At 37.6% G+C, this 27,509-nt stretch overlaps 3 protein-coding genes across 5 annotated transcripts; 1 reads left to right on the forward strand and 2 right to left on the reverse strand.

Moving 5' to 3' along the window:
• Nucleotides 1-50: 50 nt before the first annotated feature.
• On the reverse strand, nucleotides 51-3,612 carry LOC113664533 (rhamnose-binding lectin). The gene is given in 8 exon segments (XM_089198022.1): nucleotides 51-168; nucleotides 628-770; nucleotides 1,170-1,336; nucleotides 1,603-1,687; nucleotides 2,134-2,230; nucleotides 2,701-2,790; nucleotides 3,155-3,192; nucleotides 3,370-3,612. Coding segments are annotated over 7 exon segments (840 nt in total). The 3' UTR covers nucleotides 51-168; nucleotides 628-650.
• A 3,464-nt stretch (nucleotides 3,613-7,076) lies between these two features.
• Nucleotides 7,077-13,990, forward strand: LOC113664551 (acetylcholine receptor subunit alpha-1-B). Its single transcript, XM_027180163.2, has 6 exons — nucleotides 7,077-7,561; nucleotides 9,482-9,609; nucleotides 9,820-9,950; nucleotides 10,797-10,841; nucleotides 11,353-11,462; nucleotides 11,854-13,990. The coding sequence occupies exons 2-6, from the start codon at nucleotides 9,531-9,533 to the stop codon at nucleotides 12,974-12,976; spliced, it is 1,488 nt and encodes a 495-aa protein (XP_027035964.2). The 5' UTR covers nucleotides 7,077-7,561; nucleotides 9,482-9,530; the 3' UTR covers nucleotides 12,977-13,990.
• A 209-nt stretch (nucleotides 13,991-14,199) lies between these two features.
• On the reverse strand, nucleotides 14,200-26,933 carry LOC113664550 (gamma-aminobutyric acid type B receptor subunit 2). Of its 3 annotated transcripts, none has more exons than XM_089196934.1 (19): nucleotides 26,598-26,933; nucleotides 25,113-25,288; nucleotides 24,583-24,720; nucleotides 23,357-23,533; nucleotides 22,976-23,077; nucleotides 22,810-22,875; nucleotides 22,185-22,394; nucleotides 21,074-21,203; nucleotides 20,893-20,990; nucleotides 20,645-20,708; nucleotides 20,025-20,108; nucleotides 19,489-19,639; nucleotides 18,839-18,971; nucleotides 18,254-18,361; nucleotides 17,858-17,980; nucleotides 17,425-17,605; nucleotides 16,405-16,556; nucleotides 15,702-15,851; nucleotides 14,200-14,732 (listed from the first exon to the last, which is right to left on the reverse strand). In XM_089196934.1, the coding sequence occupies exons 2-19, from the start codon at nucleotides 25,194-25,196 to the stop codon at nucleotides 14,508-14,510; spliced, it is 2,376 nt and encodes a 791-aa protein (XP_089053060.1). In that variant the 5' UTR covers nucleotides 25,197-25,288; nucleotides 26,598-26,933; the 3' UTR covers nucleotides 14,200-14,507. The 3 variants fall into 3 exon arrangements, with proteins under 3 accessions (XP_089053060.1, XP_027035963.2, XP_089053059.1); XM_027180162.2 differs by having other exon boundaries at nucleotides 26,171-26,719; XM_089196933.1 differs by lacking the exon at nucleotides 22,976-23,077 and having other exon boundaries at nucleotides 26,171-26,719.
• Between the last annotated feature and the right edge of the window lie 576 nt (nucleotides 26,934-27,509).

A 27,509-nucleotide genomic window follows, 5' to 3' on the forward strand; every position in this document is an offset into this window, starting at 1 on the left:
TGAGTCAGTTTCAGAATAAATTCAACTTCACATGAGACGAGAAATGGGGTCGAAAATGTATCGTTAACCACTTTATTTACCCACTCATTTTAAAATTTAAGCCATTTATGATTACATGATTACCACGATCAACCGAAAATATGTGTTGCCGCGTTCTGTCAAAGTGCTCTAAAAAAACAAAAAAGCAACATGATCAGATTTCACGGCCTAAGAATGAAGGTAACTTGACCCTGTCATTCCTTTGCAAGCAGTAAACAACACGTTAGTTGCACACCCTTTCATTGCCTGGTAAAGGCAGATAGCATTTAAATGACTGGATAGACATCGGTTCGTTATCTTTAACTTAGTCATGTCGTCATGTGGCGCAGGGTTGTCTACCTGTATCACATGTTTACCTGACACATTCTAGAAAAATCCCGACCTTCGCTATGGCGCGAGGGTCGGGATTTTTCATCTATAGGGAAGGAGGAGAGTAGTGTTTAGGATATCAAGTCAGTTCAGTACTAAATTCAATTTTTCTTGTCAAACAGTATGGGTTGGGGGATGAGGAGCCTTTTCACGGGTATTCCTTTTCATCTGCGATCTCTCCCAGAGGTATAAATGTAAAAAGGGCGAGGAAATACTGACCTCTACCTGATGTCCTCAATGACTCAAGGATGACACTCGTATCGAATAGCCAGGTACTTTTTAGTGAAGGGACATGGATCACCAAATTCCTTGTCTGATGCTTTGAGGAGGCATGATGATCGACCGTTACATGTCTGACTGACCTGTGAAGAGGGGCGTGTTAGGACAAAAGTTTCACTCAGCCTTGATGATAGGTAGTGCCAGGAAGGGAAAAACTTTTGATTAGAATATTTAATTGTGGGAGAGAATGTGAAAGGAAGAGAACTGAAGGTATGGGCGCGGTGGGCAGATAGGCAGGCATTAAAGCAGAAATGTAAATTTAGTAAACATAACTAATTGGTGACTCTTCAGAAAAAACACTCCTATTATAAAGGATCTTCAGCGGCTGGTGATCTTTATCTCAAATATTCGATAACAGAACATACAAAAAAATTCATTTTCAAAACTGGAGGGTTAACGCGTTGCTCGCTTTCCAGGCAGTTCCGCTTGTCTTGAAGTTTTATCTTTTTTTCCCTTTTATCTAATTCGACAAAGATACTGACCTTTTTAAGTGAAGTGGGGCTGATGCAGTTTCTGTTGAAACTAAATCCACATTTTGATGAATACTTCCTTCCGTAGTTGGCGTAAGTGATCCTGATTTTTCTTCCGCCATAGCAAATAATTTGTCGGCTATAATTTTCGCAAATTGTGTCCAAGTAGCCGACAGCATCTGCAAATTACAGGAAAAATAGGTAAATGTACTTAACAAGCTCGTTTTTGCGGTTGCCTATTCGCACAAGCTTACTCTATGTATCTATCTATTATCGACTATTACCTCCGTCCATTACGCCTAACTTCTAAATATGCTGAATGAATACCCTCTTACTCATTTGTTGATGGGAAGTTGAAGCACCTGTTTTCCTAATATGATCACGGAGGCATTAAAATATTGTATAGAACTAGAAGAAGTATGTTTCGCTAACGTTGCTAACTTACTTCCCGGGCAGTTGTACATTAAATTCATTTGCTGCAGGTCCAAGTAACTGATGAAATCCCGCTGACCAAGGTAACGGAGAGATACCTAAATGTAGAATTTTGGAAAATAATATCAACATTGATACGTACTTATTTACAGCCTTCAAATATGAAAATGGAAAAAAAAAATGATTCGTGGTGTTCGTCTTTAGCGTGGTTAGGAGAATTTTCTAATGGTTTTTTAGGTCAAGGACAAGATCAACTAGCCTAATCTTAAAACAATATTTTTTTCCTTTCAGTAGCTTTTTTGTCACTTCTACATGTTTGCCTCCACTTATGATAAGCCCCTCTCTTGATCATTTGCGCTTAAGTCAACCGCTTTGGTTAACTTCTGTTATCGGAAAGGGACAGCTTTGTAGGCAGAAATGACCCAGAGGAAATTTATAATTTGTAACTTTCTGTGACTGGAATACGTACCAACAAACTATTGTTTACCGTAGAATTATGCCCATAGTCTCGAGATATCTGTGATCTTTGCTTTGTTCACATTACCTTACCTAATTCATGCCGCAAAGTTCCTAATGCCCAGCAGTTTGGACCAAGACTAACTGTCTGCTCGTTGCCCTGACATCCCACGTGTGAGTAACATCTACGAAGATATCCAATGGGTTCATAATGTACTTAAGTATGAAATATCATATCCATTGCTTATCCGAGCAGTATCAAGGACGCTTGTAATATATGAAACTGGTCTTCTAGCTAACAAATTAAACAAGCCCTTTTCAGATCAGCTGTTGGAGAATCCAATATCATCGCAGCTGTTCGAAGACAGATTCTCATTTGGGACTCAGTTTTTTTATGCCATGTTCCTAATAACTTTTTTACCTATTTTTATGCTTGAATGTTTTATAATGATGCATTTGGATAACTATCAATTTTATTATCTTTTCTACTCGTTATCCTCTCGAAAGGCCTCCGTGACACCTAAATCGCATGGTCTGACATCTTTCTTTCCTCCTTTTGTTTGCTTTTTCATTTATCAATCTATATATTCTTTTTTTCTTTTTTTCACTTTCCAAACCCTTTGACATAACTATAAACTGACTGCATCAAGTTTACCCTTTTCCGTATATAAAGCGGATGTAAGCTTTCTCTACAGTCTTCGTTTTAAACTTAATGCAAGTTTGCACTTCCCATTCTGTCATTGTTCTTTAGCGTTCGAACCAAAACTTCACTTCTCGCTGCAATGGAGGAGTTAGAACAAATAAAACACTGCTAACAAAACAAATACAGGTCACTTTTGGACTAATTCTACTCATAAGTTCACTGATTGAAAGAAAGTGTCTTGTTATCCTCTATCTATTATTATTATTACTCATAATTTTATTATTATCATCATTATTATTATTACTACTATTATTATTATTATTATTATTATTGTTATTATGAATTTTTTCTCTTATTTTGTGAAATTTTACTCAAGCTAAACTTTCGTTTTTGGTTAGAAAAAGAAATTATCATGATAATAAATAGAAACTTTAGAAAATCACTCATGAGCTGAAAACAGTCTTACAGTAAATAAGGGAAAAGACCGTTACTATCTCTACTTTTCTGTCAAAAACATTACGCTATCGACATTGTTGATCCTAGCAGTAGGCGGGACGCGTGTCATTAGAACTTCGTAATAGACCTCGCTCACCGAAGAGTCTTTGTGGCTCAGTGGTAGAGCATCGGAGGTCTGAAGTTCGATTCTTCATGGGGACTCAGAATTTTTCTTTATCCCACGCTCGTGACAAGACGAAAAAACATCTTTCTTAATTCTTCACCGAGCTCAAAACTTACCATCTCTACTTTTCTGTCAAGACCGTTATACTTACCAAGTTCATGGGATATGACGTATGGAACCACGCCACCTGGCCAAAGGCGCAGACCTGCGCCCCTTGCTTTTGAGGTTCGCAAGTCGTCTTCCTGCTGTTTGTTGAGTAGTATGTCACCTTGGTACAAACCGTCCAATCCCTTGTTGTCTTACATAAAAAAAGAAACAATGAAACATTCTTAAGTCTCTATATTCACTCAGCCTCTCTTTTTTTTTTTTCATTATTTCATGATAGCAGCTCGGAGTTTTCTATTTGTAGCTTATCTATAACGGTGGAAGATTAAAAGAAGCAATCATAGTGTGTTTGTAGGCAAAATGAAAAGAAATTATGAGCCTGCCTCGTTGTGGAATTTCGAACTACTAGAAGATTATATTAACACGATTAGTTCATTCCCCCTCTATTTCTGTGCGTGATAGACGATTTGAGCTTTCCTCACGCCAATTATCACTCGATAGAATCTCGAACTCATATTCTAATTGTGAATAGAGATTGAAAACTAGAGATACTGTTGCATGGAAATATTTGCGCAACCCTCTTTTTGCACCAAGTCTTTTGAAGAACCGTTCGTTAGATAATGATGATAGTAATTTTAATATTGATGTTAGCGAGATTGTTATTAATATCAATAATTCATCAGGGGCTTATAAGAGACGCAACCACAAAACCAAAAGGAAAGTGGGAACTCTCTTTGACTTCCTCTCTTATGAAATCTGCATGGGCCAATCTATTGTTTAAAAGAATAAAGAGAGCAAGTTTCTAGAAAAACAGTGATGCTACGCGCGTGGGTGATATTACAACATTATTTAGTTCTGTCAACTGAGTTGATGATGTAAATTGGCCATCGTAGGTAGGCATTAACTTTTGTTAGAGTTAAAGAGTTAACCCTCCAATTCTCTGCTTTAGAAGCTATTTACAATAACCATATCATATTAATAAATCAGTTGTTAAAATCAAATTATATCGTCTACAGGGAATAGAAAAGCTTCTTTCTGTCGCCCCTAACCAGGGAAAAGTGTTGAAACTTGGCGGAGAGATAACGTGCTGTGACATTAAAAATTTCTAAAGAAACCTTAATTGCCTGTATCGCGAGATTTTTACCATCCTTACCATCCTTTCTCCGTTAAACTCATTGTATGAGACTTAGACTGTAAAATATGTTCATATTTACTCAGATTTGATTTCCTCAAGAATCTTGTTTCGATCCATTCGCTCTGATACTTGGAAATAAAAGAGCTGCTGCTAATTATTTTAAAATTTGTAGATATGTCAAAGTAGTGAGCCCAATTTGAAACTAATACATCGATTGTTTTTGTATGGAAAGAACAAGTCAATAAATGATGTACTGGTGAACATCTGACTTCCCAAAACCCTAGAATATAACAAAACTTATATCTCAAATTAATTAATCTTAGAATCGGACAAATTCGCCTTCATTTTGATTTAATCTCTCGCTTAACCTACTGCTTTGTGGTCCTTTAAGTCTGATGGTGATCTAGTATCTTTACTGAATTTGCTTTAAATTTTAATTGCCGGCTGATGATCAGTTGTGTCATTTAGAGTTACTTGGTTCCGTATTCAATTTAAAATTATACTCTAGACTCATTCTTAACCCAGGACTTTTTATTGTAGTTCGCTGAGGAGAAATTTATTTTCAGCGGAGGAAGTAAGAGGAATTAAAAAGGATTTTTCGTCTCAGTAATCTATGTTTAAAATGTTAGATTTTTTTTTATTAATATTCGTTGAGAGAGCTGAACAAAATTTCAGGACGTAATTCTTACCTTCAGGTATACTTCCTTCGGAAAATTGGACGCAAACAATTACAGAAATGGGGAAAAATAGAGACTTCATTTTGACGAACCCTGTTCCAACAATGTTACAGTCCAAGACACATATCCATTTATTGTTGATTTTGTTTGCAGGTCCATGCTCAAAGAAATAGGACTGTTTAAACATCCACGCGTTTCATTTCTTGATCGTTTATTCAACAGTGTTCGCTCAAATAAGATAACAAATCGGCTGAATAACTTCTACGTAAATACGTATTCATTTACTGTATGATTTTTTAGGCATTATTTACAAATGGTGACTTAATTTTGAGCTATTTGATCATCATCAAACACTTTATTACTTTGTGAAACTGCAGTTTAGAACTCTTCCCCGGCCAACACGTTTCGTTTGAAACAAATGATACGAGAAGAGTTGATTTTGAGATATTTGAAGGATTCTCTCTTTACTCATCCTCCTTCTCTTTCATAAAATCAGTTGAGTCTATTCTATGTTAGAGTAGCTTGAATTAATTACCAGTCTTCTTATTAGCACTGTAACCTCAAATTCATCACACGCTGGTAATATACGTGCAATACGACATAAATAATTGAAATTTGTTTTCCATCACTCTTAAAACCTTGTCATCTTATTGGCCATTTCATCCTGTGGAATTGTGCAAGCGAAGATACTGACGTTTCGAGAACAGCCCTCGACAAAACTTCGCGGAAGTGATTTCGCAACAACTTAAGCAGGCATTCGACCGACTGGAATCCACGATATTTTGTTGAACAAACAGTGTAGTTTTCAAAATACCATACGGCTGTAATTGAAAACTGTCCTTTTTACTTCACAATAATAGCGTCTAATGTCCTTTCCTAATTCCTTAGCTAACAAGTGTAATAGTCTTACGAAATATGTGACAGACGGCAAAAGTTCGTCACCTGCCGGTTTGCTGGCACCTGCGTGAATTTACTCTTTATGTTCTTCGGTGAAGAGTAACACAAAGCAATGGTCTGCCCAAGGCTAACACTCGGGCTAATTACCTTTGACTGAAAATAGACTAACCAGTTAAAATGGATCGGTTTCCTTTGTTCCCAAATAAACATGATTTAGTGGTCTCATTAAGCTCCCTAAAACTCTTGTTGAATTTTGTCAATTTGAATTTTGCCGAAATGTTAACACCAACAGGTTAAATAGGAATACGGAAGATTTTATCCGTGACAAAATTTTCAGAATCTTATTACATACAATTTTGAAATAGCATTTTACCGATCAAAACGCTCCTACCAGTTTATCGAATCGACGTCTCCCATTCAGTGAATTTGTTAAATATCTCTTCGACTTTCAGTTTGGATAAGGTTGCGCGTTAGGTATAAAACTGGAAAAAGCAGAGGGAAATTCAACTTGGTGTTGACAAATCTACGAAACTTAAACTTCGAGTCAATTCCGCACACTTCATATGGTTATTCGTGGTACGAGCCGACTAAATCCTGCCACATCAGTTAAATGTTTAACTCACATGTATGAGAAGTAATTTGTTTCCAATCTTGTTTAAGCATGTTAAATTGATTTCCATCGGAACGGCGTCCTTTATGTGATTTGGTGGGATTGAGAAAATTAAACATGGGGAAATTTATAAACACTATCAATTTATGGCGAGAGAATTTCATGATTTCTGTGGAGAGATGCTAATTTCCAAAACATAAGATTTCTACGAACAGGAAGTTGTGTTTTGATGGGATTTCAAACTTTAAAATTGCTCAAATGCAAATTAAAGATTAGTAAATATATTCTAAGATAATGTTCTGCATGACTTATCGATATCTGAATTTGTGCTAAATAAATTCCCGCAATCAACACTTGGAATTCAAATCGCTTTAAGAGGATTTTTTTCTAGCAAAGTATTACAAAACTTTCAAAAGAATTAGGGGTGATATTTCCAAAGTGAGCGCTCGCTGCTCTGTTTACATCTAATTTTGCATGTTTTCCTATCGTATGGCAGCGGTTTGAAACCACCTGTTTATTTGCGTATGCGTAAACTGGCTTTCCTGTGTATTTGAGACTTCCCACGGATAGACCCAAGCCATCTCTGGATAATTCACTTGAATTTCACGCTTAACAATCCCCACTGCTTTGTCTTCTGAGTTTCTCGTGAAATTGAATTTCACTGGAAAAAAGTTTTTAGCGAGGATTTCTGTTTGTATAACCGCTACAGTTGAGTGTCTTAGACGATCGAACAGAGCTTTCGAACAATCGGCCTGCACGGGACTCCGTTTTCTGTCAAACAAGAAGAAAACACATCTGGGCCACAGAGTATCCATGGGAGCCCTTTCAAGGTAAGAGTATACAAAAATTTTCGAATTTTTACTCTCGGCTGGAGTGCAGCTCAAAATCGCGCTCAAAGCGAGCAGTGCCTATAAAATATATGGTAATGTTGAAACCCCAACAATCTTTAACTTACTGAAACGCACGGTAGGAGAGAAGCGGATTCACCTGAATTTGCGAGAATTCATCTTTTAAATACGTTTTGTGCTGAAGTCCTACCTCATACAGAATATTTTAATATTTACAAGTACCATTGATATACCCTACGAGCTTAAACATTTTCAACCTGTTTGCTTCAAAAGCAAACGTGATTTAAACGTGTGAAAGACGAACGCTTGGCAGTGTTGTGACTGCAGTCAAAGATAGGCCGTTTTTTTTCTTTCGTCTTCAGGAAATTGTACATTGTTTTACCAGGAGTTGTTGTGAACTATGCCTAAATTTTTTGAGACACAAAGCATGAGAATTATTCCGTCTTTTTATTTTAATGAGCCTCTGCCTTTAATTTTTCGAATTAAGTGATTAAAATTCAATCTTACAGTCCCCGTGGTTATCTAACAAACACAGTACAGTCATAATATGCCATCCCAAAACTGAAACAAAATGAAATGGTTATGGTCGGGAAGAAAGTGTAACCTGTGAGAGCAAAGTCTGGGGACTTTCCGTTTCATGAAATTTTCGCATTTTACATCAGTTTAAAAAATAGAAAAATTGCATCGATGCCAAAATGCATTCCGGCGTGGACTTAATCGTTAATAATTTGTCAGTCGAAGCAGCTGTTGTTGTCAATTCAAGGAAAAGTTTTCTGTCGACACTTTAAATGGCATCTTAAAATTATGTTTAAAATGTTTATTGAAAATTTAGGTCACCTAAGAAATTTTGTGCTTTACCACTTTTTTAAAGTATGAACTGAATTTCTAGAAGTGCGGTTTCTGACAATATTCAGCCTCAATAGTCATGTGTCGCTGAAAGGTAGGCCAGGCAATTCTGAGAAATTCCGCAGCTAAATCGATCTATTGTAAAATAATGACTTGTATTGGAAATTTCTTCCAAAGCTGGGATATATCATTGAGAGTTTTCCTAGTGTTTTACTTTATCTATTTAAAAGTGAATTTTCATGTTACACATTCATTGGAGAACAACCGAAAACTATCGAAAATTCTCATCAATTAGTATTATGGTTATATCGACGGGGAGCTCGCTAAATTTAATTTCAAGCCAAACCGAGTTCCACACGTAAAATCCTATTGGCAAACTCATCCCATTAAGTCTTATTTCTTCAGGCTCATTTATAAGTCCTAGCGCCATACTCAGTCTGATTCCAAACACTTATATTGGTTAACCACACTGAGCCACAACGAACCCAGACGATACACTTAATATCGCGATAAAACAGGATTAACCTTGACTTTGCTTGCCACAGCGTGCAGAGTTTGTTACAAAATTCACACTTACTCTACTCATCCAAATACAAACCCTCTAGAGCAACCAGAGAAGCAAACAAAAGCTACCTCTTGTTGATAATGTGAACTCGTCAAATGATGAAAAAACAACAAAAAACCTATTAAACTGTTTCCAGTAGGTTTGCCATTATTGCTACTAGCTCTTTCCAAAACAGTGAGATCTAAAAGGCGGAAGGATGACAAGCAAGCTTAATTTTTTTTCTTCTTTGAGATGGATGCAGTAAGGAAATGGAATTTTCCATCGGGGTTCTTGTGAATTATCACATTTCTTGTTACAGATGTAAATCATGTGCATTTTTTATTAATAATTTTATTCTTTTAGTCGTTTATAATATTTACGGAAATTTTTCAAAAACAAGATAAAGATATCTGCTAAGTGACGACATTAATTCGTCCGCATTTGTAAACCAGATTTGCCAAGGTGCGTCATTTCCGCACGAATCTTTATTGAAGGAAGATTTTCTTTCACAGGAACACGTTTCTGGAATGAAATCTAATGAAGAATTAGACATGTAGGAGAATGTGTACAAGAGCACCTGGATACTTGTTCTACGCGGCAGTCATTTTCGCAACGTGCTGCCGAGGAATATCGGCAACTGGTATGCTCTACTTTGAAGTTATTTCACGTTAAAAATCATAAACTTAATCACAGATACCATATATCAATTCTCGATTCGCGTTTTATAACGCTTATTTACAGAATGATTAAGTTGACGAGATGATGACGATTCCGGTTGTTGTTGTTGTTTTTGTTGTGTTGTTCATGATACTTCTTCTATTTCAATAACTTTCCAAATGATTTTTTGTAGCTGAGACGCACGAGTTCCGCCTTCTCAGGGATCTTTTCGAACATTACGATAAAGAAGTGAGACCAGTCTTCAACACAAGTAGCCCTGTACACGTCAAGTTTAGTTTGAGTTTGATACAAATTATATCAGTGGTAAGTGAACTGGTGTACAATTCTCCTTACGATTCAGGAGACCAAACGTTTACGTTGCAAGTACTGTCACCCTGACGAATTCAAACAAGCGTGCAATAACGAAAATACCGCGGAAAAAATTTGTACGGCAACCATTTCCTAGTTTTGAAGGAAAGAAAGAAATGTGTAAGGCATGTTTCTCAGTTTTAAGTGGAACTGAATGAATACTTTACCAGTTCTTAACAGGTTTAGAAATGTGCACGGCATTTTTGCCAGTTTTGAGTGGAACTGAATGCATATTTTACCAGTTTTTAACAGGTTTGGACGTGTTAATTGTTTCCGCTTTCAGAATTTTCTCGAAAATTCGTGTGAACCACTTTTACTACCTAAGACTTATTTTAAGCAGGAGATTACACTTTCTATCGGTTTACCAGCATAATAAACTGCTCAATGAATGTTGGGGGAACAAGAGAAAACTTTGTAGGCTCGCCATCCGGAATTGTTTCCGGCCTCTTAGAAAAGAGTTCGCCATTTTCATGTAAACGGTTACCAATTTTTCGAAGAGGTACTTTTGATAAATAGGAAATCAAAGGCCGACAGGATATCCTTAAGCGCTTGTGTAACCTAATAGTTTCCATATCTATTTAATTGAGAGATTTGTTTTTTACAAGTTTCTTTCAATCCTTCGTGTGAATCCTGTCTCCCAAATTTCGAATGATAAATTATCTTTTATACCACAATTACTAAGATCTTCCAAAAGATCATTTACACCTCATGTTCTTAAAGGGGAAAACAGGTGAAATTGAACTTAAACGTAAATATTTTATTTACTTATTATTCAAAATCAGTCTAATCTTCTACCTACAGAACAGCAAGTCTCAACTTCTGACCCTCAACGTCTGGATTAGACAGGTCATTTCAATTCTTCATGTTCACCGCACAAATTTTCAGCAGTTAAAGAATGGCCATAAAAAATCTCTTTCTACACAATATTACACATCAAGAAGTTCCTCTAGAATGATGCAGCTGATTGTCACTGTCTCTTGGATGAAGATGAACAAGTATCCTAAGAAGGAGATTTTAACTTTACTTCCCACCATTGCCGGACTTTCGCTGAAAATTCATAGACTTCTGCATACTTGTCACAAGTCGACTACAATAACCAAAAATTAAACACATATTTTGGTAGCGTTACCTGACAAATGGTTGCAATGGTTATGGGACAGAAAAAAAGAGAGAAAAATAAAAAAAGAAAGGATAAGAGAGAGAAAGAAACAAAGAAACAAAGAAAACAAAGAAAAAAAACAAAGAAAGAAAATAAAGACAGTTTTAAAGGAGAAAATTAAGGTATATGCCAAATAGCCTGAATTCAAAACTGACATATTAAGTTAAATATGTTTTGTTTGTGCATTTTTTCTACCAGAAATGGATAAATCCAATGTTAGGGTGGAACACATCCAAATATGGTGGAATAAAATCAGTAAATGTGGACCCTTCCAAAGTATGGATACCTGACGTCATTCTTTATAATAAGTAAGTAGGATTCATTGTAAGATGTGGTGTAGTCTTTGTTCTCAGTTCCACGAAAACTATGGCTCTTTAAAACTTAAGACTCATAACATGCAACCTGTGTTTTTCTATTTATTGATTTTTTTCTCCCTTTGCCACATGGCCAAAAAATTCCGAACCATACACACCACGAAGCCGGACATTGAACCGTTTGCCCATGGTTCTCCTATGGAAATGTAGGCCTATCAACCGCTATACAAAGATCTAGGTAGTTGAATTTTACGAATCAAATCAAAGGTTTTTCAATTTAGTTCTTAAAAGGACACACTTTTCCCTTTATATTAGCAATCCCGATTTGGGGAAAATGTTTGAGATGAAAGGTTGTAACTTTACGTACACATAATTTTATCTTCAGCGCTGATGACAGCAACGGAGGTGGACTAGAAAAATATAAGACTGCTGTAATTTTGTCTGATGATGGAACAAATGAGTGGAACGCACCTGCATCTTTTACAAGCACTTGTAAGATTAACGTGGCTAACTTCCCATTTGACAAGCAGAACTGTTCGCTGAAATTTGGCTCATGGACGTTCCAAGGTGACCGCTTGACAATGGAGTCGGAATCGCCATCCGCTGACTTAAAATTATACCTACAAAATGGAGAGTGGAACCTCATTGCAATGCCAGCGAAATTAAATAAAGTGTATTATAACTGCTGCCGATATCCCTATCATGATGTGACTCTGAATTTGATCATCAAAAGAAAGCCTCTATATTATGTTTTTAACTTAATCCTACCCTGCGCTTTGATTTCCACACTTACACTGATCAAGTTCTTTCTACCGCCAGAATCTGGGGAAAAAGTCGGTTTGGGAATCACGGTGTTGTTAGCGATGACTGTTTTCTTGTTACTCGTAGCTGAGACACTTCCCGCAACTTCAGACGATGTTCCGTTACTTGGTCAGTATTTCATCGCCACAATGTTTGTCACTGCAATGTCACTTGTCAGTACATGTACCATTTTGAACTTTTTCCACCGTAGTCCGTCGACTTCACCAATGCCTCAGTGGGTCCGAGTTATCATTCTTGGCTACATGGCAAAAGTGTTTTGCTTCCCAAACGACAAAGAGGAGGAAATTAAAGTTACACCTAAAACCAAAAGAAGAAAAATCGAATTTGACTTAAACGGCGATGTTGCGTGCGACGACGATACGTACATGACAGTTCAAGAGCTCGAGAATTCATCCAGGTTTCGAGACGACATGTCCGTCATATATCAGAGTGGTCGAAGTACTCCAAGCAGGCGAAGTGCCCGCAGTATGAGTATCGTTGCGGGTCACAGCTCGTTCACTGAGAGGCTCCTCGAGGACATAAGCATTCTGGCCGACGATGTTCGTGCCAGACAAGAAGACGACAGGCAAAGGGAGGAATGGCGCATTGCTGCTCTCATCATGGATAGGATGTTTTTCTGGTTGTTCTTGTTCATAACTTCCCTTTCAACATTTTTAATTTTCTTCCGAGAAACCGTCATGGGTTGAACTGAATGAGGCGAAAAGAAAATAACACGAAGAGAACCTTAAGTCAGTAATTTCGAACTTGATTTACAAACTGATCCCCACAAGTGGATGCTCAACAATGCCCCAGAACAATTCAGAAATAAGTTCATGAAATATTGCAAAGTGCTGTGCATAGGCTTTTGGCGTATCTAAATTTTTCAAATGCTTCTTTGTGTGGTGCAGATCGCACATTTAATTTCTAAGGTAAGCAAAACTAGTTGTATGTGGATAAACAGACAAACCTTTTTCGCGTCACGCAATATCTTTAGTAGCTTCGATTTAACTTGTTTAACTTGTTTCACTTGTTTAACTTGCTTATTATTTGATGAGTAGAAACAGACGCTGTGTCTTCTCAGTACTTCTTTGTTCATAATAATTAAGCTAAGATCTTTTCGAGGCTATTTGAATGAGTCAATAACCTCTTACAATTAGAAATGAAGAGAAATTAAAGCAAACTCTGCGTTTTAAGAGCGTTTTTAGAGATCAGATTTCAATGTCGAAGGAAACTAGTCAGTAGAGATATTTATGTGTTATTGTAGTTATTGAACGGACCCTTTTCCAAAATGGTGAGTGAAATTGAGAACATTTATCATGGAAAAAATAACCCTCGCAGCAGAATAACCACCAAAAGATTTAAATCTGTCTAAACAGAATCATTATTACAAGCATTTTCACCAATGGGCATAAGTTTTAGAACTTATACACCCAGCCTTAGCTTACAGTTTTTTTTTCACTCTTCAAACAGCGCTTTCGCAACTGGGTGAACGAAACTTCTTCTTTCAGAGTTTTGGCAGTGAATATTGCTGTAGATTAATTTGAAGGTCAATAATTAACGCAATAAGTTTTCAAACAAAGTTTTGGAGAAGGGTTTGTTGAGTGCCTAACATTCCAATTGCAGTAGCAGTAGAGTTTCGACGAATCGCATCAAAGCTACTACATTTTGTGTGAACATGTTAGCCTTTCCCTTATTAAAAACTTATTCCGGATTTCTATTTATCAATTGGTGTTGGTGACTGTCTCTCTTCATAACCATCCCCAACTCTTTTCTGGTAAAAATTTGTCGCGTTGCTATGACGATGGCATGCCGCGCCATAGCTCATTGTACATTCAGCTAACAGTATGTTGTCTTTAGTATTAAACTATGGCCAAAGGTTTCAAAGAAGTGGGGAGTATAAGAATGGATAAACAACAACGGATAAGACATCTAAGGATTGTGAATGCAATTTATTACAGATCAGACTCTGGACTCTATTTGAATGGTTATAATATAAATAATGCAAGGCAGTCCTCTAAAGGAAAACATACGTCTTCGTTTTATAACTTGTGGCATAAATGTATTCACATATCATCTGTCAGATGTTGAAAAAAAAAACAGAGCGTATGCGGTGCGTTTTTACCTCTATCCTCTCTATAAAGAGCTGGAAACTATTCGGGGAAACCAAGCTATGTTTTTCTTGGTTGGGTGTATTCTAGCTTTTCGACCAACTCTTGAACGCTTCGGTCGTATTTTCTGTTAAATTTTCACTCCACTATCAGAAGAGTTTGTCGTCTTCTTTCCTGAGCCCTTGTCACTTGAAATTCGCTCGTCGGACTCGTAGTTATCATTGGTGTAGGACGGTTCGGGTTTTCTGAATGTCACCAATGACTGCCTCTTCTTAAATTTCTTCTCTTTATCGTCAATTAAGTCTGGTGCTACGGTCTCTAAAAGTCTTTTCAGATCCATTAAGTGTTGCTCCCGCTAAAAAAGGAAGAAAAATAAATTCAAACTGTTTCAGTAAACGCTGCAGCAAAAAGAGTGCGCATGCTCCGCTGCTCGAGCTATTTGAGCGTTCAGGGCTACCATTCTCCCTCTGCAAACATATGCACACACGTAATTTTTCTCCAGGTGGGTTGCACTGAGGTTATGATAACGAAAAGCGCTTTAGCAATAACAGATGCTACAAACTTTATAGCCTTGTTACAGCTGCTCTACTTCGGCCCCCAAACTCACACCTGTTACCAAAATGTTTTTAGTTTAAGTATGTTATATGACGGAGGTGGCTCGACGGAAACTTTCCTGAAAACGTTGACCTTATCTGTTTCGGTTTGGGCTTATCCCCACGAAATGAAAACGAACACATGGAATTTTAAGAATGCCACCAGTTTGCCTCAACTGTTACAGTGTTATTATGGAAGTATCCTTGTTCCTATTCCCTTGCAAATTTAAAGGTTTTTTCGAGAGTTATTAGTATATGCACTCATTTTGATAATAACCATATCATATCATAAAGAACATTTAAGACCATTTACCAACGCTTGATCATAAATTAAACAGTCTAAACCAGCCCCTCCGATGCTTATTTGTGGTAGTCGATATAGCCGTTTCGCTTCAGAACTTCTCAATACTATTTAGAGACTGACATCATTTGGAACAAGCTATGCGGAAATTAATAAAGCGTGTAAGTTTCTAAAGAAACTGTGATGTTGCGTCGGTGGGAGAGTGTAACAGGTAATTTAGTGTTAACAACTGAGTTGAAAACATAAATTGGCCACCATAAAGAGTTAAGAGGTTGACATTTCGAGTGTTAGCCCTTCGTCAATCGTTCTGGCGAAGGGCCAACGCTCGAAACGTCAGCCTTTTAACTCTTTACGATGGCCAATTTACGTTTTCAACTCAGTTGTTAACACCAAATTACCTGCTATGTAGAAATGAAATTTTGATGCTAACCTCGGCCAACTGTTTCTTTAGCTTTGAGTTTTCCGTGGTCATATTCACTGCATTCTTGTCCATGGTTGAAAGAGAATCTGGATTATTGGCAGTGCTTTTGCGTGTATTGCTAGCCTCGTTTCCACCATCAGGTGAACACAGCTGTATAACCTTAAATTAATAATTCAAAGCTATCGATATCATTCAGGAAATTCATGTGTTTGCCTACGATAGATCAGAGAATCACAACGGCCACCCCCTTCCCCTTAATAATGTATATTCCAATGTAATGTACTATGAAAGGGAAAGAGGAACAAATAATATTCGCCCCCCCCCCCCTCTCTCTCTCTCTCTCTCTCTCTCTCTCTCTCTTCCCCCCTCCCTCTCTCTCCCCCTCTCTATCTCGTTGCCAGCTTATTAAAAGCTGCGGCATTAAATCCTATATTTGGAGGCGTTTTTAGTAAAAACAATTATTCCACTCGCGCCTGTTGGATATGAGATGATTATAGCCAATTTGGCACTACAGAATATCTATCATCTCATATCCAACAAGCGCGAGTAGGATAATCATTAATTAATCTAGTGTTCCGTTTTCCATGTTATTGCGGCATGGCTATCCTTTACTTACAGTTATATGTACAATATACAGCATAAGTTTAGGGACATAGCTGAGTTAAATGTTTAACAGTTATACAGTGTTGTATAACTGTTGTTTTAAACGTACCTTTGGCACAAATACAAAACAGAGGGTCAGAGTTGTGCAAAAAATGATAAATACGGATGTTATGGCAAACGTTGCATCTTGATGATCTCGAATAACGGAGGTGATAGCCACTCCGAGAATAGAGAGTATTACAACATTATAAACAGACATCCCTAAAAGAGATCAATGAAAAGTAAAGAAAAACAAGTACATTAGCTGGCGTTACACTACAGTATTTATTAATTTGTTCATTTATTTATTCATTCATTTTGTCCACTCGTGACGTTGTTCTATTTCGCTAACGAAAATGAATTGGTTTAAATATCGATAAGCAACACCGGGAAAATCTGAAGTCATTTAGATTTAGATAGTTACATGATTGGAGCATAATATCACGTTTTTAACACACTAGAGAAAAGATGTCAAATTTAGATTTACAGCTACAGTCGAACCTCCTGACCACTCGAAATCTCAAGTCTTGGTGGTCACTTAAGGAAGGTGGTCGCTTACTAGAGGTCAGGCCATGGGGGTCCATATTTCGGGTAATTCTGCAAAATTGTGACCTGACCCTTTCGCCAACGCTTATCGAAATCTATAGGAACAACTTTAAGCGGCTTGTTGAAGGTAAAAAAGAAATTACGATCTATGGTGATTGTTTAATATTTCGGGAAACGCTTCGGGAGCTCCATTTAAGCAACATCTACATTTGTTGAAACAATTTTTAGTTTCCGCTCATGAGAGATAAAGTCTGTTAAGTGGTCGCCTACGGGAGGGTTAAAGAGAGTTAAAAATTATAAACAAGCATCTCTAAAAGTGGTCGCTTACGAGAGGTAGTCACTAACGAGAGTTACATGGCCGCTTACGAGGTGGTCGCAGAGGATGGTTCCGACTGTATGCTACTGCCAAATCCTAGATTTTGATCATAGATGCCGCACCAAATCCAATCAGCAAAAATCTCCTTGTTTACCTTTTCAGTAAAAATTTTCCGAGAGTCTTTTACTTCGATATTTCCGTAGGTAAATCAGCCAAAGCAGAACTTACCAATATAACGCGAGTCGTTCAAGGCTGGAATTGTAACCGCGCGTGTTTCCCACGCGAGAAAGACTCCAAAGACCAGTAGGAGGCCTTTGAAAGCGTACACAGCTCCCAGCCAATAGGAAAGGTTCTTCGATTCACAATGCTCCAGCTTAGGAATGATTTCCGTATCGTCCTCCAGTCGCATCTAAGTAAGAAAACTATGCCTTTAGTTTAACACGATCTCATTTCTTTTCTTTTTTCTTTTGTTTCTCTTTTTCATTTCCTTTTCGCATTTTTCTCTCGATCCGATCTACCAAAGTAACTCCAATGCCGACGGTTTATAGGAGAAATTAAGGAAAACAAAGATTCAGAGAGTACAAAGGGAAATAATTTCAGAATCATTTGCACCTTCACTTCTGCTACAATTACCCCGCATTGTGGAGGAACAATACCACACCTCGTCTATAAATCTCTGATAGCCTGTGTGCATTGGCTCGATCCCACTCCACAAAGACAAGAGAAGAATATCTAACAACACAATGGCTCCAACTATCAGGAACAAATGCTCATCACGAATAACCTGGGAAAAAAAAAAAGATTAAAGTTCGGCTCTCATCACGATTACAAATCTGAGGCAACGATTGGGACAACGATGCAAACAGTGTCAACAATTTGTTCGAGGTTGGCAGAGTGGCAAATTCAAAATTAGAGAGTGGAATGTGGAATGGGAAGGAAGGAGGGGGGGGCCTGAAAAGCAATCTTTGTTGTTGAAAGCTGGTAAAAGGGACTTAGCCATGTTTCCCACCACACTTCTAGTGCGACCCTACTGGTTCACGGAAGATCAGAATCTCACCTTCTTCTTGGGAGTTATACTTTTAAAGATGGCATGGACACGCCATGTTTTAGCGAACATTGCACCAAATGCTAGAGTGAAGCCAATGGACATGACCCAAGCCCGAGCCTTGACGTAAACACAAAAATATTAATGATATATAAATGAAATTAGTCAGTAATCAGCAAAATTAAGGGGAAATTTGACTTTTACAGCAGTTTGAAGGCTCACTCGAATTCTATTGTCATAATAGCTAAGCTTAACCGAAGCGAGCAATACTTAATTTCAACTTCTTTTCACGCCAATCCTTGGATAAATCCAGTAAGAAGTTAGGGGAAAGTTTTTCACCACAGAGAGAAATTAAAATATTTTCACTAAACGGCGAAAAGCAGCCGATTGCAATTTTCTTTTTGCCGTTTAGGGAATGGCCTTTTTATACACTGTCACGCTAATTCGTGGAGAGTAGTTATACTCCTAATCTCTTCATGCCATGGAAGTTGGAAGGTGTGGCCGAGTAGGCTTAAGTGCATACACACTTTACATTAACCAATTTTTCAGTAGTTTCAACTTCCAACCCAAGCAATTAACAGATATATCAACGCTTACAATGCAGACTTTTCCGTATTCCTCAGTAGATATCAAGCCGCCGTCCAATCCAAATAGAATCACTGAGAAATAAGTCATCATGCAACCCACCACGATAACGTTGTTGAGGCGAGGGCTAGACATCTTTATTATCCTGTTGGTGTAAAATAATACCATTAGCCAGGAAATTAACTCACAGAAATGTCCAGTAGGAGAAAGAGAAATAAGCCAAATTTTTCCTTGTGAAATTATTTTCGCATGCCTTAATGCTTATAACTAATTAACGTCCTATTCTCTCGAGGATGAGCTCTCTAATGATACCGTCTTTCTTCTAAGTCAAACGCTTCCCAATTAGTATATGCAAAATTGATATAAAGGAATGAATTTTCCCTGACGCTCTCTCCTAATCTTTCGACTGTGGAGGCCGTCATATCGATAAGCACAATCTTTAGAGCAACAATCCTTTTCTGATGTCTGACAACCGCTTGCAGACGTCCGATACCGACATGTAGAACCTGCAAAGTCCAGGATATTGATAAATTACTCTGGAAATTTCTCTGAGCTTTCTGAAGTGAACTAGTCCTAATATTTGTAGGTATGGAAATACTGCCTTTACTTTAAAGAACAGTTAGCTAAATATTTCTTTAAAATAATGTCGTATCTATAACTACCTTCTTTCTCGATACCAAAAGTTTATTAGGAGAAACACAAGTCCAAGGAAAATTCCAAGAACAGCTAAAGTTGCCATGAAGCCATAGAGTGCTCTAGAAATGAATTTCAGCTTCTCGCTCGTGATAGTACGGTCTCGTGGTGGTCCAGAGCCTCCATGAAATAATAAACCAATAATTTTAGGAATGGAGTATTTATCCGTGTGAGGATTGCTTCTTGAGGTCTATATCATAATTATGGTCTTCTTCTGCTATGATCTCAGCTTAACAGTGTAAGGTTATGTAGGGATAAAAAGCTCACACAATGAGCTCAAAAAGTTTGAGAAATATTTGCAGATGATCTGGTCATTGTAACTAATTTTCATCATTTTCGAGAAAAAAAGAAAGCAAGCTCCAAGGTCATGGAACACACGAAGTACTGTCCATAAACATGCAATCATTCAAATTATTGGCCAGGGTAAATTTTATGAAGCTTCCTATTCCAACTCCAACACTAAAACCAATTTTATTGATCTATACAAAGTAATATCAGATCTAACCTTGCCACCTAATAGGTTCTTTCTTATTCATGATGACAGAATCAGTGGCGGGGTCGTAGACAGCAACTCGTTTGCTTTCACCACCTTCATTTACAATCAAAATAAAATGATCTGATTACAGACCGCTAAAGATTTGATTGACAACGTGAAAGGTCAAATTATCTTAACACAAATTTCCTCTCGTAAGTGGTTGCTAAAATTCTTTTGGTTTTTGTTTGTTCGTTCAATGTTTCTTTTAACTTTGTTTTGTTATTGATGTGTTGTTGTTGTCGCTGTTGATGATGTTTCTGTAGTTCTGATGTTTCTTTTTGCTTTGTTTTTTTGTCTATGTTATGTTTCTTTTTGTACATTCTTTTCTTCTTTCAAAAGTTAATGAAACTTGTAAGGCGTTTTATTATGACGTTGTTAATGGCAAAGGTTCACTGAGGTATAACATTGCAACTCCACACTAAAATAAAAAAACCGAGACCTCAATATTTTTTAAAGACAGAAAAGTCCGTGTCTCTTAAAATTGTTTAAACTTGATGAGGTGTTCAAGCTTACCAAAAGCGTTGTGGATAAGATTTGCATAGCTATGGTATACTCTTAGTCACAAAGGATACCAATCGTACCCGTCCTACCTTGTAGCTGTTCGATTTGGATGTATCCAATTCTTTCTCCATTCTCTGTGAAGGACACGGGACCCTAAGGCAAGACAAATCTACCTTTTAATTTATGTAGCATAGGGGAAAAACTGTTGAGGACTGTGTAAAGGAGTGGAGGGTAAATTTTCTCCTCTTTCCCCCCCTCCTCCATTTTCCAGCAAAGTTAGATAATTTAAAAGACACGATATTTGTGAAATGTTGACTGCCTTTCGTTAATTCCTTACCGTAACACCCAAAAAGCTGGTGTTCTTAAGCGCTTCTTGAACGACGTCTGCCAATTCTTTGTCTGTGTAAGTGAAATTTTCCAAAAATTTCCCACGGTCTGTGATACCAAGTGCAAAGGAAGAATCAAAGTTTATTACGTTGTTGGCTACTGGAAACTTAAAGAATAAACGGTAAACCCACCTGCAAGCCGCTGTATGGATTTGTTGAGGGCCAAAGCGATCGCCCAGGTCGCGTCATATGCAAAAGAGGACTCGTGAACTGCGCTTATGTTAGTTAAGTTCTTGAATTTATTTGCATATTGTTGAGCAGTCTAAGAAAAAATGCAGCAAAATTGACATCCAGCATTTCAATTCAAAGTGATGAAGATAGGTTTTTCATAACAATACCGTAAACGTGATATCCTTATAAACGAGGTAATTATAAGAACCGAACGTGTTTGACATATAGGAAAAGTTCCGCCACTTCTGTACTGTCTTCGTTAAAAACTTAATCTAAATAGGAAAGTGGCTCATTTTTACCTTAGCCTGTTCATTTTTGCTGGTTAGTATTTAAAGGGGTCTCAATGAGTCCTAACCGATTATAGAATGCAAATGGACCAATCCTATGTCGTTACTTGAAAATTACCCAGATTTCGAAATTTTATGAACATCCGGCAGAAATGATGTCATCTGAGGTTAGCGGAAATGACGTCACAGAATGACAAAAAAAACCCAGGGCTTCGCTCAGCCAACTTTACAAGTGGTAAAAAGCTTGTTGATCTGGTCGCGGCTCAGGACAAGACCAACAAACTGAAATCTTGACCAGGTTTTCTTTCAATAAAACGTATCAGTAAAGATTATTGACGAAACCATAACATTTTTATTACTACTTCTTTAGTTGGCGATTGTTTTGTTGTAGAGTACTGAGACGGTCTTACTTTGATTTCACACGGAATGACTTGTAAAATTACTACTTGGCTGATCGCAGCCCTGGGCTTTTTTGTAATTCTATGACGTTATTTTCTCTAACCATGTGTAGGTTCGTTTCCGCCGGACGTTCTATGGCCACTAAAAATTTCAAAACGTGAGTAATTTCTAAATAGCGACTTCTGATCGGTCCATTTACGCACATGGTACAAACTAGTGCTCTATGATTAGTTTAATGAGCCCCATAACTACTCTAGTCCAACTAAAACATTTAGTATCCGAATTGATGCAACATCCAGATCGATATCATAATATTTTTCAAACTACTTTCACTTCCTTTTATTTTCAAATTTAAGGCCCCTTTATTTCGCTAAGAGATTACTCACCCAGCCAGATATAGTCTTGTTCTGAGAAGTTATGTCATCTTCGTTGAGCTTCACATGATCTGTCGCAAGATATCCTTCCACTGCCTGGCTCATCTCACTTGGAGAGCAATCGACATTCTCCTCATCCAGTCGTTTCTTCCACCAATTGTCATCGTACCACCCGATGATTATCCATACGAATCGCTCGCCAAACATTTGTTTTTTGTAAGCCTAGAAGTGGATTTAGTACTGAATTTCTGTGGTAACAACTTAAGCGAAATATGGGCACCGGGAAGTTACGAAATACGTCAAAATTACAGATATCCAAATCGCTTTATCATAACAGCTAGTTGTTAAACTGACTTTTCGGTTGCATTTTTGCGTCACAAAAATCGAGCTCGAATGAAATCTTCATGATGAGTTAATTACAGGTAATTCAGTATAAGTTATATAAAAATTAATCGATGGTGCAGATCAGACCACTGAAGGAAAATTACGAACTGAGAAATTGTTCATTTGAGCTGGTCTTTTGACACCATCACCAAGAAAATGAAAGATTGAAACTTTCTTTACAAACAATCTCTAATGTGATTTGAGGCTAGTTTTATCGAGCGTAATATATAAGCTTAAAAAGTCAGAAAATTACCTCGCAGAAAACTTGTCTTGCACCAGACTCGTAGAAACTTCCGATGATGATCCTCGCTCCTTTTTCCTAGAAGTAAAAAGTTACTGTAATTAAATTTCCAAAAAACTCAAAAGTTACAGCCAAATCACGGTCAACGATTATTACTCCGCAATAATAACTGTGTTACCATGATGTTCGCTAACTGGCGAGCTGGTTTCCCGGTGAAGCTTTCTCCTGCTACAATCTCAACCTTCATTTTAGCAAGTAGCTTATGCAGTTCTTTTGTGGGCTAAAAGGAAAAAATCAAACTGGCAGTTTGTCTGTGACCCTTTGAATCTCTATCGAAGTGGAGATAACCGCATTTTATTCTTCACTCAGGGTTTCCTTATCATTAAATATTGAGTCATTAAATATCACGTTTCATCTATTCATTTGTTCATCATAAATGATTGCAAGTCTAGCAGTTCCTTTGGTGCTGATAGAAGAATGATCTTGTTTAGCAATGTAGCGCTTACTTTGTCTGCACACAAGTTAAAATATCGTGCGCCGCAATATGTAATAGCCATACCTGTGAAAATATTCCCGATGGTTCGTTCTGATGTAGTGTGGCGACTCTTTTCCAATCGTACTTGGACAAGAGCGCGGCACGTGCTGGGTTGAACGCTAAGTCTGACGAAATAGTGCGGAAAAATCGAGGGTAAAGTTCACGGTTGCTTAAAGCTGGAGACGTGGACGCGTAGGACACCTGAAAACCAACCACGGAAATCAGAACTTTTTTAGAGGCCTTCTATTAAAAAAAAATAAAGATTTTTTTTCATGTGTGTTTGATATCGCCAATCAGCTGCTGACAGCTGCTAACACGTCACTCGCCTTTTGCGCCAATCGGTCAGGTTGATTAATGAACGACCAAGGCCTTCAACATTCTCAATCCATGGTTGTTTGTCGGAATCTTCGCGGATTATGGGTGCTAAAACACTGAAAAATCCGTATCGCTTACAGACAGTGATGTTCAAACTTTCTTAGATGGAGAAGAGCCAAAATACGAAACGAAAATCCGAAAGTTACGTATTTGTTGGCTTTGGTAAAGGTAGTTCTCGTGGCCGAGAACGAAAATGACAGCTGGAAGATTTGCCAGAGGCCGCTTTTGGCTATTTACCTGAAAGATTTCTTCTGTTGGTAAGGACAAAGTCAATAAATAAGAATTTTGTATATTAAAAATCACACCCATTTTTATTTTTTGTAGTAAATCAACGCATTTTTTTCTTCTTGAGCCTTAGCGCCGACGCGGTACGATTTTTATTCGGGGATTGTCGAACATTTTATCTTTATTTAAAAATGAAGTCAAATTTTTTTGTCTGTAAAAAGATACTGTGTTTATATAACAAAGCCTTTGGCTCGTGCTTCTCGACGCTTCTCGCGTGTTCTTAAAAATTCTCAAGTGCTTAGATAACTTAACAATGCACTCGGCGATTTTTTTATTTCTTTATTAATCATATATATATATATATATATATATATATATATATATATATATCACGCAGAGGAACCGAGAGAGAAGTTGTCCATAACTTAACAACAAGATAAGCTCATTTTTTTGTTTTGTTTTGTATCGTTTTTAGAACTGCACTTTGTGGGGCTACTCAAACTTATCACAATATCACGGAACAGATAGCGAGTTGCGTTACAAGAGTTTATGCATTTGTGATCTACGATGTATCCCGCGACGGCTTTTGCTAGTGTTTAAAATTAAACTGTATTTATTTATTTACAGTTCAAGATATGCTCAAATCTTACCTGTACTAAATTCCAAAATTTAGCGGTTTCGGCTATCGGCTGAGAGACTGGAGAGAAAGCTGCCCCGAGAAGCATTATTTTGTTCGGCCCTTTGTAGATGTGGTCGTATAGCATATGCATTCCCACTCCAGGGTCACACTGAAATTGTCAAATAAAATCCATGAAATACAAGATATTGGTCTTAAGATACCACTGAAACAATTTTGGAAATCAGTGTGTATCAAAGTTACCCGGCCTGAAAAGGATTTTTTTCTGTATTCTTCAAAGATGCTGCGCTACTCTCACGACTAATAGGATGAAATTAAAGCAAGTTTCCACCTCTACGTTCGCGCTTTCGCGCACTTTAAGCTTTGCGCCGTTGGTTGTGGTGGTTCCTACAGTTGACAATTATTCACCGAAGTGGAGGTGAATAGCGAGGGCGAAAAGCACTTTTCTTTTGTGTGGTATATACTAATTGTAATTATTGCCATATTTGATTTAAAAGTGCTTTTAATCGGTCAGGAATTCACAGTAATTTAACACAGACAGACCTTTGTATCGTTCAATACCATCTCCAGTCTATATCCAGGTAAGACATCTTTTCGGCTATTGATTTGTTTCAGAGCTAAATCCATTACCAACTTAACAGCAAATCCACCGTCCCAGCAAGGTCCGCTTAATGGTGAATAGGAACCAATCGTTAAGACTTTCAAGTCATAAGACGAAACTACGAAGACAGCAATCCAAGTAAATGTCATTAATAATAGAAGATTTGCTTAGAGAACATGAAAACATTAAAAGCCTCAGTGGAGGGTGACTGAGAAACTTTATATATTCATACTTTGCCAAAAAGAGCTCAATATAAACAAACAAAAGGATCCTTAAAAAAACCTTTGCATCTTTTCAGTGATAGCTACAGGAATATTTTAGAGTACGTCAGAACACTGAGAAACTTTGATGATGCCTGGTTTCGAAAATTGCTGTCAACTTATTTCAGCTCGTTATGCTTATTATTATTATTCGCAAATAACAAAGAAATTCTGTCGCTATATTTGGTTCCATTTTCTCCAGCTTCATAATTTATTTGGAAACTCTGGTTCGGTAAGTTATAAACGAAAAAGCATGAGGATGGCTCAGGGATTGCTAAAGATGAAGAACACTAAAAAAACAAACACGAATGGTAACTGGAGGTTCAAATTTGAATTTTAAGCCTTTCACGACGAGCAAACTACAGTTTAGTCCTTAATAAATTCTCCTGTTGAAAAGCCAGAGATTGTTTAAAGATTGCTTTTGCCACGAGATACCATGCTACTGGGTCACGTAACGCAACTAGAATCTTCGCTATCGGATAACAGAGTTTACTTCAGTCATTAGAAGACATGCACACAACCAAATTTGCCATCTAAGATATCGTGGTAGAAAAATTCCCATCCAACAACGTTGCCTTGTTTTACAATTTCTACAATAGTGTACATGTCACTGGAACGTATTGTTTGAAAGGCATACACCACAAAAGAACAACACACGAGACTAAAGAAATGATGTCGTTGTTAAGGTAAGACGAAAGTTTGCGCTTTCGTCCTCCGGATTTGTTTCAGTTGTCACTCACCTTCGCTCAAAGTACAACATAAAAAAACGAACAAAGATTTCGCAAAGACTATCCTCAGATCCGTCATGTTTTAGGACCAATTTCTAATTGCCTTCACTCGATACAAATCTGTGGTATTTTAGCGTGACTAACCCAACAGGGAAGTTTTGGTGTTCATAATCCAAGTGTTATCTTTCTCCAGGAAAGCTTTTAGTAATATATGCCACATGTACAGCAAACGAAAAACGTCAGCACAGTGAAGCTTTCCCATCCAAGTGAACTCATTCAAAACAGACACTGTTGTGTTGTGTGATAGCATTCCTTTTGCACTTTGTTGTCACTTTTCGCATAAATCCGCTTTCAAGCAAACGTATCTGTCATTCAAGCACCCTCAAGGTCATGTAAACATATAAAACAATTCCAATCTGACTGAGCTATTTAAGAATACCTTAAGGAGCCTTTTCCGCCAAATTGCTTTGCTATTTTTACTAATATGGTTGCCATGAATAAGCCTCTGTAGTCTCCAGACTCGTGCAGGAAACAATGTGTCCGTCAATGAATCAGGCTTTTGTCCTAGTCTCAAGTCAACAAGGACTGAATCCAAATTTAATCTTTACTTTAGCATACCTCACGCCTCATTGTTTTTTAAAAACTATAATTAATTTACGGCAATGATACAATAGGCATCGTATGTTGAACACGATAATACCCGATACCACGTTTTCATATCCGCTAGACTGGGCTGGATTCTCCGTTGGTGAAACGAGAGAAAGATCGGACGCGTAAAACGGAAGGAGCCGCTTCCATGGCAACCGCAACCACATTTGTCGCTCGAACATTCTTTCGCTCGACTCCACAGCCCTAAACAGTTTCCACATCAGAAGGCCACAGGCTCGAGGGTTTACGTGAATTCACAACGACATTTTAAGGGTTTATGTGAATTTTGTTTTGTTCATTTTCAATATATCATTCATGCAGTCTAAGGTTTATCAAGGTCGTCTCTCAAAAGGCATTAGCTTATAATATACCCAGACACTTCTCGAAAGATGAGCCCACGTACAAAGACCGAACATGAAAGAAAGGCGGAAGTCGAGCCTGTGTCTGTTTCTGTCTGATACGAAAGCTTTCCATAACGCCTTTCGCTGAAAACTTTGGGAGGGTTTTTCAGTAAAAATCACTAGATATGTTTCAGGAGTCTTAGGTTCATTGCAATGTCTTGTTTACATTTCGGTTACGAAAGCGGAACAGTGGTTTACGCCGCGAAATGTAATACCGACGCAAAGTAAATTAACGTTGATTTCTGGTATGTCGCGTTACTACTTGGAGATGGTTTTATAGAAAACATTGCAAATGTTTTCGG

Source organism: Pocillopora damicornis, chromosome 2, assembly GCF_964200805.1.
Source record: "Pocillopora damicornis chromosome 2, jaPocDami1.2, whole genome shotgun sequence".
NCBI lineage: Eukaryota > Metazoa > Cnidaria > Anthozoa > Scleractinia > Pocilloporidae > Pocillopora > Pocillopora damicornis.